This window comes from Salvelinus alpinus, chromosome 3 (genome assembly GCF_045679555.1).
Source record: "Salvelinus alpinus chromosome 3, SLU_Salpinus.1, whole genome shotgun sequence".
In the NCBI taxonomy this organism is placed as follows: domain Eukaryota; kingdom Metazoa; phylum Chordata; class Actinopteri; order Salmoniformes; family Salmonidae; genus Salvelinus; species Salvelinus alpinus.
In genome coordinates, this window is record NC_092088.1 from 31,550,095 (window position 1) to 31,563,391 (window position 13,297).

At 43.7% G+C, this 13,297-nt stretch overlaps 1 protein-coding gene across 1 annotated transcript in view; it reads right to left on the reverse strand.

Annotated features, from left to right (window-relative positions):
- Positions 1 to 4,827: 4,827 nt before the first annotated feature.
- LOC139569798 (eukaryotic translation initiation factor 3 subunit C-like) overlaps positions 4,828 to 13,297 on the reverse strand; it is an 82,787-nt gene continuing 74,317 nt past the window's right edge. Inside the window, exons 25-29 of the mRNA XM_071391157.1 lie at positions 10,551 to 10,595; positions 10,302 to 10,349; positions 9,658 to 9,699; positions 9,141 to 9,182; positions 4,828 to 6,004 (exon numbers count right to left, since the gene is read on the reverse strand). Coding sequence (XP_071247258.1) covers positions 5,790 to 6,004; positions 9,141 to 9,182; positions 9,658 to 9,699; positions 10,302 to 10,349; positions 10,551 to 10,595 — 392 coding nt within the window. The 3' untranslated portion in view covers positions 4,828 to 5,789. The remainder of the gene's footprint in view (positions 6,005 to 9,140; positions 9,183 to 9,657; positions 9,700 to 10,301; positions 10,350 to 10,550; positions 10,596 to 13,297) is intronic.

Below are 13,297 nucleotides of genomic sequence, written 5' to 3' on the forward strand. Positions count from 1 at the left end.
GCCTCTCTTAAAAAAGCCAAACCTTGACCCAGAAAATATAAAAAAACTATCGGCCTATATCGAATCTTCCATTCCTCTCAAAAAATTATGAAAAAGCTGTTGCGCAGCAACTCACTGCCTTCCTGAAGACAAACAATGTATACGAAATGCTTCAGTCTGGTTTTAGACCCCATCATAGCACTGAGACTGCACTTGTGAAGGTGGTAAATTACCTTTTAATGGCATCAGACCGAGGCTCTGCATCTGTCCTTGTGCTCCTAGACCTTAGTGCTGCTTTTGATACCATCGATCACCACATTCTTTTGGAGAGATTGGAAATCCAAATTGGTCTACACGGACAAGTTCTGGCCTGGTTTAGATCTTATCTGTTGGAAAGATATCAGTTTGTCTCTGTGAATGGTTTGTCCTCTGACAAATCAACTGTAAATTCCGGTGTTCCTCAAGGTTCTGTTTTATGACCACTATTGTTTTCACTATATATTTTACCTCTTGGGGATGTCATTCGGAAACATAATGTTAACTTTCACTGCTATGCGGATGACACACAGCTGTACATTTCAATGAAACATGGTGAAGACCCAAAATTGCCCTCGCTAGAAGCCTGTGTTTCAGACATAAGGAAGTGGATGGCAGCAATTTTTCTACTTTTAAACTCGGACAAAACAGAGATGCTTGTTCTAGGTCCCAAGAAACAAAGAGATCTTCTGTTGAATCTGACAATTAATCTTGATGGTTGATATTGCCTATAGGGCATAAAATTGCTGGGACCATGGCTGGCAAGTGAGCTGCGTCACATACGCCTAAAATAACACTGCGGGACTGCTGTTGGGTTTGGGACCAGTTCTTGCGGTAGCGGGTGGGAGTCGGACAGAATGCCAGCAGGAGCAGAGCCTGTAACGTTAAAGCTGTTTATTACTGTGTCAGTGTGAAAAATAGGGAATTAGTTAAGGAAACTGACAGATTAATAACGGTACATTGACATACTGACCAAGACAAGTCAAATTGCACTGAGGAAAAAACTTTAGAATATAGAATATATATCTTCAATTGTTTCGCCAATGGTTTCATCGTTTGAGTCAGGTGTAGTTTGATTGAGGCAAAAAGAATAGCTAATGTAAGCCAACTTTTGGCCAGCTCTCTGTTTCTGTATGATATGTTAGATTAAAAACAAAAGACAGGAACAAATGTCAAATTCAATAGCCATGTTCAAGCATTGTACAAGTCCCAACATGTGGGGTCCGGGGAACAGCCCAGCTAGTCGATTACCTATCAACTAGACTCTAATATAACCCTTTTCAATAGAAAGCGCAAACATAACAGCACAACATTAAGAACTTAAGTCAAGTCATAAAATGAAAATGCATTACATTTTCTTTTTACTTCAGTTGTCATCGGCCTCTTTTTTTGTTATATATTTATTATATAACAGAGGACACGTTAGTCCCTTTGCTTACTGAGTAAGCCTATCTGGTGGCTTACACAGCCAACCCACTCGGTAGTAAGTGTGGGCTCTGACAGAAGCTGGAGAGCTTGGTGGGGTAGAAACCTCACCCTCAGTTGGCTCATGTCTCAATTGCAACAATAGAGGGAGCCACCGACATCCACCAGGTAAGAACGTGGTGCAACTCTGTCGGCACGTGCCCAACCTCCAAAGTCCTGTGTGGTCTCCCGGTAGCGGTTTCATCCTTATGTTTCACCCACCTCCAGCTCTGGTAGGTCTCAAGCAGTCCGGTCGTAGAAGCACTTAGCAACCTGCTTTCTGTGGCGCAGTTCGTCCGTGATGCCAACCATGACGTAGGGCTCAAGTAGCTTCTTAGCCACGGGGATGGTAGTCTTCAGACGTCTGGACAGAAGGCATTGCGCTGGGCTGCTGTCCATGTTTTCGGTGGGTGTGTTCCTCCTCTGTAAGATGGCTTTCTAGGGGTCGTTGCTGTCACGCAAGGCCTTGTGCAATATGGTTTATCATTTTTTCAAACTTTGACAGCTGACTCTGCTTTGCCATTTGCCTTTGAGAGGTCGTCACATGGTCAAACTCCCATTCTGAGGCGCAAACGCTTGAACTGTGCAGTGAATTGTGGGCCATTGTCCGTGACCTTGTCAGGCTGGCCTTTCAAACTGCGCCTTGCAGCGCTTTATGACCTTTGCAGACAAGTCAGGGAGCAGTTCAATTTCCCAAAAGTCAGAGTAGTGATCAACGATGAGAACATAGTCCTTTTGTCTGTGGCTGAATAAATCCATGCTGACGTTTTGCCCTTGAGGGCAGTTCGTGCGACATAATGGTTTCCTGTTGCTGATCATGAGTGTACTCGTTGCATGTTGTACAACTGCTGACAGTCTTTAATTTCTGCTTGCATGTTTGGCCAGTATATTTTGCGTGCTTGGCGGTAGCATGCATCACCTCCAATGTGACTGGAGTGTGCGCGGGTAAGCATCTCTGGATGTAGTGATTTGGGGAGAACGACCTTCTGACCTCTGAACAAGATGTTATTGTGCACACTGATCTCATCTCGAAAGGTCCAGTATATTCTCACACTAAGGGGTATCCTCTTTCAGGTACGGCCAACCTGTGAAAACCATGGATTTCAGTGACTGTAGGTGTTTGTCCTTGTCTTGCCTGATCGGGGCTAAGCAGTGATCTGTGACGTTTAAGTAGTCTGCCTGATTGATCTGTTGAACATCTTGTTGTTCCTGCTGTAGCAAACAGATAGCATACCGCTGATAGGCAGTGCCTCTGCCTGTACATTGTGCTGTTGCCCTTCTCAATGTGTCACTCATGCACATCTCTGGTCCTGGCTTATAGACGACCTTCAGGCTGTAGTTTTGCAGAGTCAGGAGCATGCTTTGAAGCCTCTTGGGTGTGTTGAGGAGAGATTTACTGAATATGGCAATGAGTGGTTTGTGGTCAGTTTCAGCGGTGACCAGCTCTCGACTATTTAAGTAGTGATAGAAACGCTGGCAGGAGAAGATGATGCCGAGGCGCACTCTCAATTTGTGCATAGTTTTGTTCGGTGGGGTTGAGTGCTCTCGAGGCAAACGCAATGGGATAGCATTTCTGCATAAGGCAGCATCCAAGTCCACTTTGGCTGGAGTCGCTCTGGATTGTGACAGGCTTCGTAACGTCGTAGTAGCACAACACTGGCATGGATGAAGCCAGAGATTCAATCTCCTTCACCAAGGCCTCGTGTTTGGGTAGCCAGTGCCATGGTGTGTCATTGTCCTGCAGCCAGCGCAGAGGCTCACAGACTGCTGATATGTGTGGCATGAACTTTGCAAGATAGTTGCAAAGCCGATGAGACGCTGCACCCCTATTGTATCTGACAGGTTTGGCATGTCGAGGATCACGCTGACTTTGCCTGTGTCTGGCTTTAGGCCTTTGGCCGAGAGAATGTGACCACGGTAGTGAACGTCTCACTTTGAACCGTAGCTTTTTCAGGCCAAGGCGCAGCTTAACTGATTGGCAGTGCTCCATCAGTGCCAGGAGCTTCACCTCGAGGTCGTGATCAGGACATCATCAGCGATGGGTTCAATGCCCTTGAGCCCAGCCAGTAACTCGAGCTGCTTCCGTTGGTATACCTCAGGCTCCACGGAGACAACAAACGGGAGCTTGAGCCAGCGTTTCCGACCCTAGGGGGTCCAGAAGGTAGTCATGAAACTGATTTCTTCGGCCATTTTGCATTGCAAGAATGCATCTCGGGTGTCCACCAAGATGAAAATCCTGGCCTTGGGAAGCTTGTAGAGGACATCCTCCAGTGCCGGCATGATGTAGAGGGAGCGTTATAGTGCTTGGTTCAGATGCTTTGGGTCGATGCAGACCCTCAGCTTCTCTGTTTTTTTCACTATGACCATATTGCTGATCCAGTCAGTTGGTTCAGTCATTTACATTTACATTTTAGTCATTTAGCAGACGCTCTTATCCAGAGCGACTTACAGTAGAGTGCATACATTTTATTACATTTTTTACATACTGAGACAAGGATATCCCTACCGGCCAAGAGCAGACGCTCTTATCCAGAGCGACTTACAGTAGAGTGCATACATTTTATTACATTTTTTTTTTACATACTGAGACAAGGATATCCCTACCGGCCAAACCCTCCCTACCGGCCAAACCTTCCCTAACCCGGACGACGCTATGCCAATTGTGCGTCGCCCCACGGATCTCCCGGTTGCGGCCGGCTGCGACAGAGCCTGGGCGCGAACCCAGAGACTCTGGTGGCGCAGCTAGCACTGCGATGCAGTGCCCTAGACCACTGCGCCACCCGGGAGATATGTGGCCATCGGCCTCATACTTGTCCAGCTGGGCCTTCCCAGCCACTTTCATTGCAATTGGCACATTGCGAGGAGCACACTGGACAGGAGTGACACTCTCATCCAATTCAAAGTGTAGTACCTCCCCAGGTACTAATTCAACGGGCCTATTGAATACATTGTCATATCTGATGAGTAGTTGGTCTTTGGACAGGGGTCCATGCTGGACATGATCCACGATGTGCAGGTCATTTGGTACGGTAAACTGTATCAGTCCCAGGCGTTTGCATGTAGAGCCTGAGAGATGTTGACTGGTTTTCATGATCTCAAATTCCAACTTGTTTTTGTGTCCCCGAATAACACATTCGGTCTCAAAGATGCCCATAGAGCTCATTAGCTCTCCTGAGTACAGCTTTAATCTAGTGTCGCTGGGTAAGAGATGTGTGTTAGGTGCCAGATTTGATTTTGCCGTAGTTATCATTAGAGGGCAACAATGTTTGATTCGTCTCCAAAAAACAATGTTTTAATGGACTTAACAAAGAATCAGACAAAACCATATATTGATTCAATAATGTTTATTTCAGAGGTTACAACTGAAAATACTTCACTTGACATGTCTCTGACCCTGATACACTGCCAAAAGAAAACCCCTGTCACACTGCAAATCAAATCAAATCAAGTTTATTTTATATAGCCCTTCGTACATCAGCTAATATCTCGAAGTGCTGTACAGAAACCCAGCCTAAAACCCCAAACAGCAAGCAATGCAGGTGTAGAAGCACGGTGGCTAGGAAAAACTCCCTAGAAAGGCCAAAACCTAGGAAGAAACCTAGAGAGGAACCAGGCTATGAGGGGTGGCCAGTCCTCTTCTGGCTGTGCCGGGTGGAGATTATAACAGAACTATGCCAAGATGTTCAAAATATTCATAAGTGACAAGCATGGTCAAATAATAATCATGAATAATTTTCAGTTGGCTTTTCATAGCCGATCATTAAGAGTTGAAAATAGCAGGTCTGGGACAGGTGGCGGTTCCATAACCGCAGGCAGAACAGTTGAAACTGGAATAGCAGCAAGGCCAGGTGGACTGGGGACAGCAAGGAGTCATCATGCCCGGTTTGCCGTGACGTATGGTCCTAGGGCTCAGGTTCTCCGAGAGAGAGAAAGAAAGAGAGAACGAGAGAATTAGAGAGAGCATACTTAAATTCACACAGGACACTGGATAAGATAGGAGAAGTACTCCAGGTATAACCAACTGACCCAAATGCATTAATCTTGTCACACACAATTATTCAACACCATTAGTCTAAACACATTCACACTCGACAAAAAACATAGGCAATTCAGATATTATACTACAAAGTTCAAATATATAGGGAAACTGACTTGTATAAGTACAATGGTTTTCAAGCCTGTCATGTAGAGGGAAAGCTGATCAATGTTGTAGAGCTGCAATGTCAAGTGATACAACCCAAGATAATGTTGTTTTGGAATGAAGACTGGCTGGCTCTGTTGGACCAGGTTCCGAGGGCGGCTCCTCTGGCTCAGTAGTCTCTCCTGTCCTGGTTCTGGTAGCCCCCCTTGTAGCCTCCCCTGTAGCCGCCACTGCCACCACCACCCTGGTAGCCACCACCACCACCCTGGTAGCCACCACCACCACCCTGATAACCACCACCACCACCACCCTGATAACCACCACCACCACCCTGATAGCCCCCCCTGTTCTGCCCCTGGTAGCCACCACCGCCTCTGTTTCCATCTGTGGAGAGAAACAAAGATGGAGAAAGAAAGGAACGATTCAAAGAGATTAAATTAGGAAAATGTGAACAGAAAAGTAAAACGTCCAGACAAAAAGAGCTGAAAAGACCGAGACATTTTGTTACATTACAGCCTTATTCTAAAATGGATTAAATAGTTTCCCCCCCTCAATCTACACACAATACCTCATAATGACACAGCAAAAACAGGTTTTTAGACATTTTTGCAAATATATATATAAAAAAGTATTCACACTGTTTACTCTCAAGCTCTGTCAGGTTGGATGGGGAGTGTCGCTACACAGCTTTTTTCAGGTCTCTCTAGAGATGTTTGATTGGGTTTAAGTCCGGGCTCTGGCTGGGCCACTTAAGGACATTCAGAGATTTCTCCCGAATCCACTCCTGCGTTGGCTTGGCTGTGTGCTTAGGGTAGTTGTCCTGTTGGAAGGTGAACCTTCGCCCCAGTCGGAGGTCCTGAGCAGGTTTCCATCAAGGATCTCGCTCTGTACTTTGCTCCGTTCATCTTTCCCTCGATCCTGATTAGTTTCCCAGTCCCTGCCGCTGAAAAACATCCCCACAGCATGATGCTGCCACAGCCATGCTTTACCGTAGGGATGGTGCCAGGTTTCCTCCAGATGTGACGCTTGGCATTTCATCACACCAGAGAATCTTGTTTTTCATGGTCCTTTAGGTGACTTTTGGCAAACTCCAAGTGGGCTGTCATGTACCTTTTATTGAGGAGTGGCTTACGTCTGGCCACTACCATAATGGCCTGATTGGTGAAGTGCTGCAGAGATAGTTGTCCTTCTGGAAGGTTCTCCCTTCTCCACAGAGGAACTCCGGAGCTCTGTCAGAGTGACCATTGGGTTCTTGGTCACCTCCCTGACCAAGGCCCTTCTCCCCCGATTACTCAGTTTGGAGGCCACTGTGTTCTTGGACTTTCAATGCTGCAGACATTTTTTGGTGCCTTTCCCCAGATCTGTGCTTCGACACAATCCTGTCTCGGAGCTCTACGGACAATTCCTTCGACCTCATGGCTTGGTTTTTGGTCTGAAATGCACTGTCAACTGCAGGACCTTATAAACAGTGTATTTGTTTAGCATTCAGATCCTTTGACTTTTTCCATATTTTGTTACGTTACAGCCTTATTCTAAAATGGATTAAAAAAAAAATGTAAGTCCTTAATCTACACACAATACCCCATAACGACAACGTGAACAGGTTTTTAGAAATGTTTAGAAATGTTTTCAAAATAAATAGATACCTTATTCACATAAATATTCAGACCCTTTGCTATCAGACTTAAAATTGAGCTCAGGTGCATCCTGTTTCCATTGATTATCCTTGAGATGCTTCTACAACTTGATTGGAGTCCACCTGTGGTAAATTCAATTGATTGGACATGATTTGGAAAGGCACACACACTTGCCTGTATAAGGTCCAACAGCTGACAGTGCATGTCAGAGCAAAAACCAAGCCACGAGGTCGAAGGAATTGTCCGTAGAGCTCCGAGACAGGATTGTGTGAAGGAACATATCTGGGGAAGGGTACCTAAAAATGTCTGCAGCATTGAAGGTCCCCAAGAACACAGTGGCCTTAATCATTCTTAAATGGAAGAAGTTAGAACCGCCAAGACTTTTCCTAGAGCCGGCCACTGCCAAACTGAGCAATCGGGAGATGAAGAATAACCCGACGGTCACTTTGACAGAGCTCCAGAGTTGCTCTGTGGAGGTGGGAGAATCTTCCAGAAGGACAACCATCTCTGCAGCACTCCACCAATCAGGCCTTTATGGTAGAGTGGCAAGACGGAAGCCACTCCTCAGTAAAAGGGAAGACAGCCCGCTTGGAGTTTGCCAAAAGTCACCCAAAGGACTCAGACCATGAGAAACAAGATTATCTGGTCCATGACACCAAGATGTAACTCCTTGGCCTGAATACCTAGCGTCACGTCTGGCGGAAACCTGGTACCATCCCTATGATGAAGCATGGTGGTGGTAATGTTTGTCAGTGGCAGGGAGACTAGTCCAGGATCGAGGGAAAGATGAGCAGAGCAAGTTACAGAGAGATCCTTGATGAAAACCTGCTCCAGAGCACTAAGGACCTCAGACTGGGGCCAAGGTTCATACAGCCAAGACAATGCAGGTGTGGCTTCGGGACAAGTCTCTGAATGTCCTTGAGTGGCCCAACTAGAGCTCGGACCTGAACCCGATCTAACATCTCTGGAGAGACCTGAAAATAGCTGTGCAGCAATGCTCCCCATCCGCCCTGACAGAGCTTGAGAGGATCTGCAGAGAAGAATGGGAGAAACTCCTTGTAGCTGTAATCGCTGCCAAAGGCGCTTCGAACAAAGTACTGAGTAAAGTGTCTGAATACCTATGTAAATGTCATCCGTTTTTTTATTTGTAATGTAAATGTCATCCGTTTTTTTATTTGTAACCCGTTTTTGCTTCGTCATTAAGGGGTATTGTTTGTATTCTACAAACGATTTAATCATTTGTAGAATAAGGCTGTACCGTAACAAAATGTGGAAAAAGTCAAGAGGTCTGAACACTTTTCGAATGCACTGTAGACCGGTGTGCGCCTTTCCAAATCATGTCCAATCAATTTAATTTACCACAGGTGGACTCCAATCAAGTTGTAGAAAGATCAAGGATGATCAATGGAAACAGAATGCACCTGAGGTCAATTGAGTCTCATAGCAAATGGTCTGAATACTTATGTTAAAAAAATATGAGATCTATTTTTTATATATTTGCTAAAATTTCTAAAAACCTGTTTTTGCTTTGTCATTATGGGGTGTTGTGTGTAGTATGATGAGAGAAAAAAAACTATGTAATCAATTTTAGAATGAGGCTGTAACATAACAAAATGTGGAAAAAAGTCAAGGGGTCTGAATACTTTCCAAATGCATTGTACTATGTGTGGGCTAATGCTAACAAGTTGTGCGAAGAACGGAAGTGAAAGACAGAGAGAATGAAGAGAATGAAATGTTTGGGGGGGTCGTTTTTAGAGTGGCCTAAACGTTCAGGCATGAAGGGATGATAAGGGGGGACTGCAGATCACAGACTGTGGATAAAAAAATTAAAAAAGTAAAATTCAGACATTTAGAGGATAAAGGTGGTATAAATTAATATGCACCTCGGTTGTAACTGCCTTGCCTCTGTTGGTAACCGCCTCCGTCTGAAACCAACCATAAACGGTAAGCATGTGCGAGCCCACAACTAATGTGTCCAATATATTCTAAAAATGACTTTTGTGCTTGTTTGTATTGGGTGCTTATGCGGTGGTTAGTTACGCTTTCATCATTTGCATGTGGGTTTATAGGGTACTTTTCTTGATCAAACAAAATGTGTTTTTTTCCCTCCAACTAAATATGAAGTTGATAGTATGTTTGAAATACCGGTTTCTTTAGACCTACCTAAACACAACCAATGCATTGTTTTTACGATGGTATATATTAAATTAAATTAGTACACTTAAAAGGATAATTCTGTTTATAGGTGTCAAATCCCATTCTAGACTATTAATAGTGCCCAAGGCTTGGGCATTGCGAAATGGGAAAAGAGGGGACTGCAGCTCACTGCTGGTGGCTTTAAGAAGAAAAATTCAGACATTCATAAGAAAATAAAGGTGGTATAAAATGGTTTATAAGCACCTCGGTTGTAACTGCCTTGCCTCTGTTGGTAACCTCCGCCGTCTGAAACCAACCGTAACCATAAACTGTAAGCACGAGCGAGGCCACAACTGATGTGTCCAATTATAATCCACATATGACTTGTGCACTTTAATAATGTCTATACATTTGTGCTTGTTCACACTTAAAAAAGAAAGAAATCTAGTTAGTTGTTCAGCTACATCAATTGACCTTACATCTTGCATGCAGGTTTAGGTCAAATATTTCTCATAGCAAGAAGCTGTTACTGGGTTCAATTACATGTTCTTCCTGTTTCATAGTTTAAGCTAAAGCAATCCTTAAATAAAATGGATGAAACATTTAATTGCAGTTTTTTTTTCCAAAGACACATTTTTCTTTTAAACAATTACAGTATTTACAGAACAGTAAACCCATGAATACATTGTGTTCTTAGAAATTCTAAGTATCCCAATGTTTCTCAAGAACTGCCTAAACACAACCACATCCTGATGGTTCTAGACTAGTGACAACCAGGTCCAGCGGCTCTGGCACGACAGAATGATAAGGGGTCTGCAGCTCACTGATAGTGGCTTTAAAAATATTATATTTTTTGAATAAAGACATTCTTTAGAAAATAAAGGCAGTAGAAATGTGTCGATAAGCACCTCTGTTGTAACCTCCTTGCTTCTGTTGGTAGCCGCCTCTCTGACCGTCTGAAAACGTACAATGAAAACAGTTTACACACACACACACACAGCTGTGACACGTCATGTGTGCGGAAAAAAAACACGTTTGACTACATATAATAAAAATGTCTCTCTCTCTCTCACATACACACTGAAATAAGACACATACACAGTCGCTATCGTATACGATTCAGACAAGCATGCATTTCAATCAATTATTTTAAACACCTCGGTTGTAACCGCCTTGCTTCTGTTGGTAACTGCCTCTCTGGTCTGAAACCGTACAGTGAAAACAGTTTAGAAACACACAGCTGAGGCACGTAATGAGCGTGGGCATCCACACACAATGAAAAATATATATAATATTCTTCCTGTTTTTTCCCCACACAATATATGCATATTGCCTACAGGCACCAATACCCTTTTCACACCATCGTGCCAGCCATAATCTCATTGTGCAACCGTAATATTGTATTTTCACATTGTTCTCTTTGGCACGGTTCCAGTATTTATGGTGGATGTATAACCAGGCCAGTGCAGTACAGCTCGGCCCAACCCGGCTCAATAGTGAGAAATGGGCAATACACACCACCACAATCACACATATTAAATAAAGCATGCATATTAATTAGCTCTCAATCCATTAGGAGAAGAAGAAAAAATCATTACAACATTCAAAGTACAGGACAGCGACCTCCTGCGTTGCATCCACTAAGAAATGTGCAGGTTTGCTAAGGATAATATTGTGGTCAGTGGTACGGAAACACACACCCTAAGGCAGACCTGTGTGTGTACAAGATTGGCACTTACCTCTGTTGTAGCCACCCTACTTCTGCTGGTAGCCTTTTTGATCTGTAAAACACACACACACACACACACACACACACACACACACACACACCAGGACCCGTTAAAATCACTTAGTCAGTGTTACTTGTATGTGGTGCCTTGTGTGTCCCAAGGCACCAAGAGGACTCAATAAGTGGTATTTGTGGCAAATAAAATACAGATACATAATCAGTATGCTAGTATTTGTGTTCTTGTTGGACTATGTAGGAGTAAGGCATTTCATTCTACCCCATATTGTAACATTTGGATAAAAGCCCTAGAAGCTGCCACATTTTAAAAACTATATTTCAGGAAAAACTTTCTCCATCTAAAACCAGATTAGTTCTAAGATAATTCTGGTCTTCATTTTGACAGTTTGTCAAGAGAAGGTGCCTCTACGTCATCAAGGGAGGAATTTGGTATGAAACACACTCCCCTCTAGATGTGCTGGCTGGTACCACCTTAAAGCTTACTATAAAAGCAGGTGACAGCACACCTTATTTGGCAATGGAGTGCGCCAAAATATTTAGCATGATGCTTCCTTGACTACACTACTGACGTTAAACAAAACTCAAAAGGCAGTAAGGCACATTTCCACATGACCAAATTCAAAGTTCATACACATGTGTTTTTCAAAGACAAATAAACATGTAGGCTATGAGGAGTATACTACTATATTTGTACCTACACTATATACAGTACCAGTCAAAAGTTGGGACACACCTACTCAATCAAGGGGTTTTCTTTATTTTTACTATTGTGTACATTGTAGAAAAATAGTGAAGACATCAAAACTATGAAATAACATATGGAATCATGTAGTAACCAAAAAAAGTGTTAAACAAATCAAAATAGATTTTATATTTGAGATTCTTCAAAGTAGCCAACGTTTGCCATGACAGCTTTGCACGCTCTTGGCATTCTCTCAAACAGCTTCATGAGATAGTCACGTGGAATGCATTTCAATTAACAGGTGTGCCTTGTTAAAAGTTTGTTTGTGAAATGTCTTTCCTTAATGCGTTTGAGCCAATCAGTTGTGTTGTGACAAGGTAACGGTGGAGTACAGAAGATAGCCTTATTTTGTAAAAGACCAAGTCCATATTATGACAAGAACACCTCAAATAAGCAAAGGAACGACAGTCCATCATTACTTTAAGACATGAAGGTCAGTCAATCCGGAAAATTTCAGTTGCAAAAACCATCAAGCGCTATGATGAAACTGGCTCTCATGAGGACAGCCACAGGAAAGGAAGACCCAGAGTTACCTCTGCTGCAGAGGATCAGTTCATTAGGAGTTAACTGCACCTCAGATTGCAGCCCAAATAAATGCTTCAGAGTTCAAGTAAGACATCTCAACATCAACTGTTCAGAGGAGACTGTGTGAATCAGGCCTTCATGATTTAATTGCTGCAAAGAAACTACTACTAAAGGACATCAATAAGAGGAAGAGAATTGTTTGGGCCAAGTCCAGAATTGTTTGGTCTGATGTGTCCAAATCTTTCTGAGACGCAGGGTAGGTGATCTCCGCATGGGTGGTACCTACCGTGAAGCATGGAGGTGCTGTGATGGTAATTTGCTGGTGACACCGTCTAATTTATTTAGAATTCAAGGCACACTTAACCAGCATGGCCAAACAATTCTGGACACAGAATCTGCAGCAATACGCCATCCCATCTGGTTTGCGTTTAGTGGGACTATCATTTGTTTTTCAACAGGACAATGAACACACCTCCAGGCTGTGTGAGGGCTATTTGACCAAGAAGGAGAGTGATGGAGTGCTGCATCAGATGACCTGGCCTCCACAATCACCGAACCTCAACCCAAGTGAGATGGTTTGGGATGAGTTAGAGCGCAGAGTGAAGGAAAAGCAGCCAACAAGTGCTCAGCATATCCGGAGCAGTGGAAACGCGTGCTCGGGAGTGATGAATCACGCTTCACCATCTGGCAATCCAATGGACAAATCTGGGTTTGGTAGATGCCAGGAGAACGCTACCTGCTCGAATGCACAGTGCCAACTGTAAAGTTTGGTGGAGGAGGAATAATGATCCGGGGGATTTTCCTAGTTCGGGCTAGGCCCCTTAGTTCCAGTGAAGGGAAGTCTAAACGCTACAGCATACAATGACATTCTAGACAATTCTGTGCTTCCA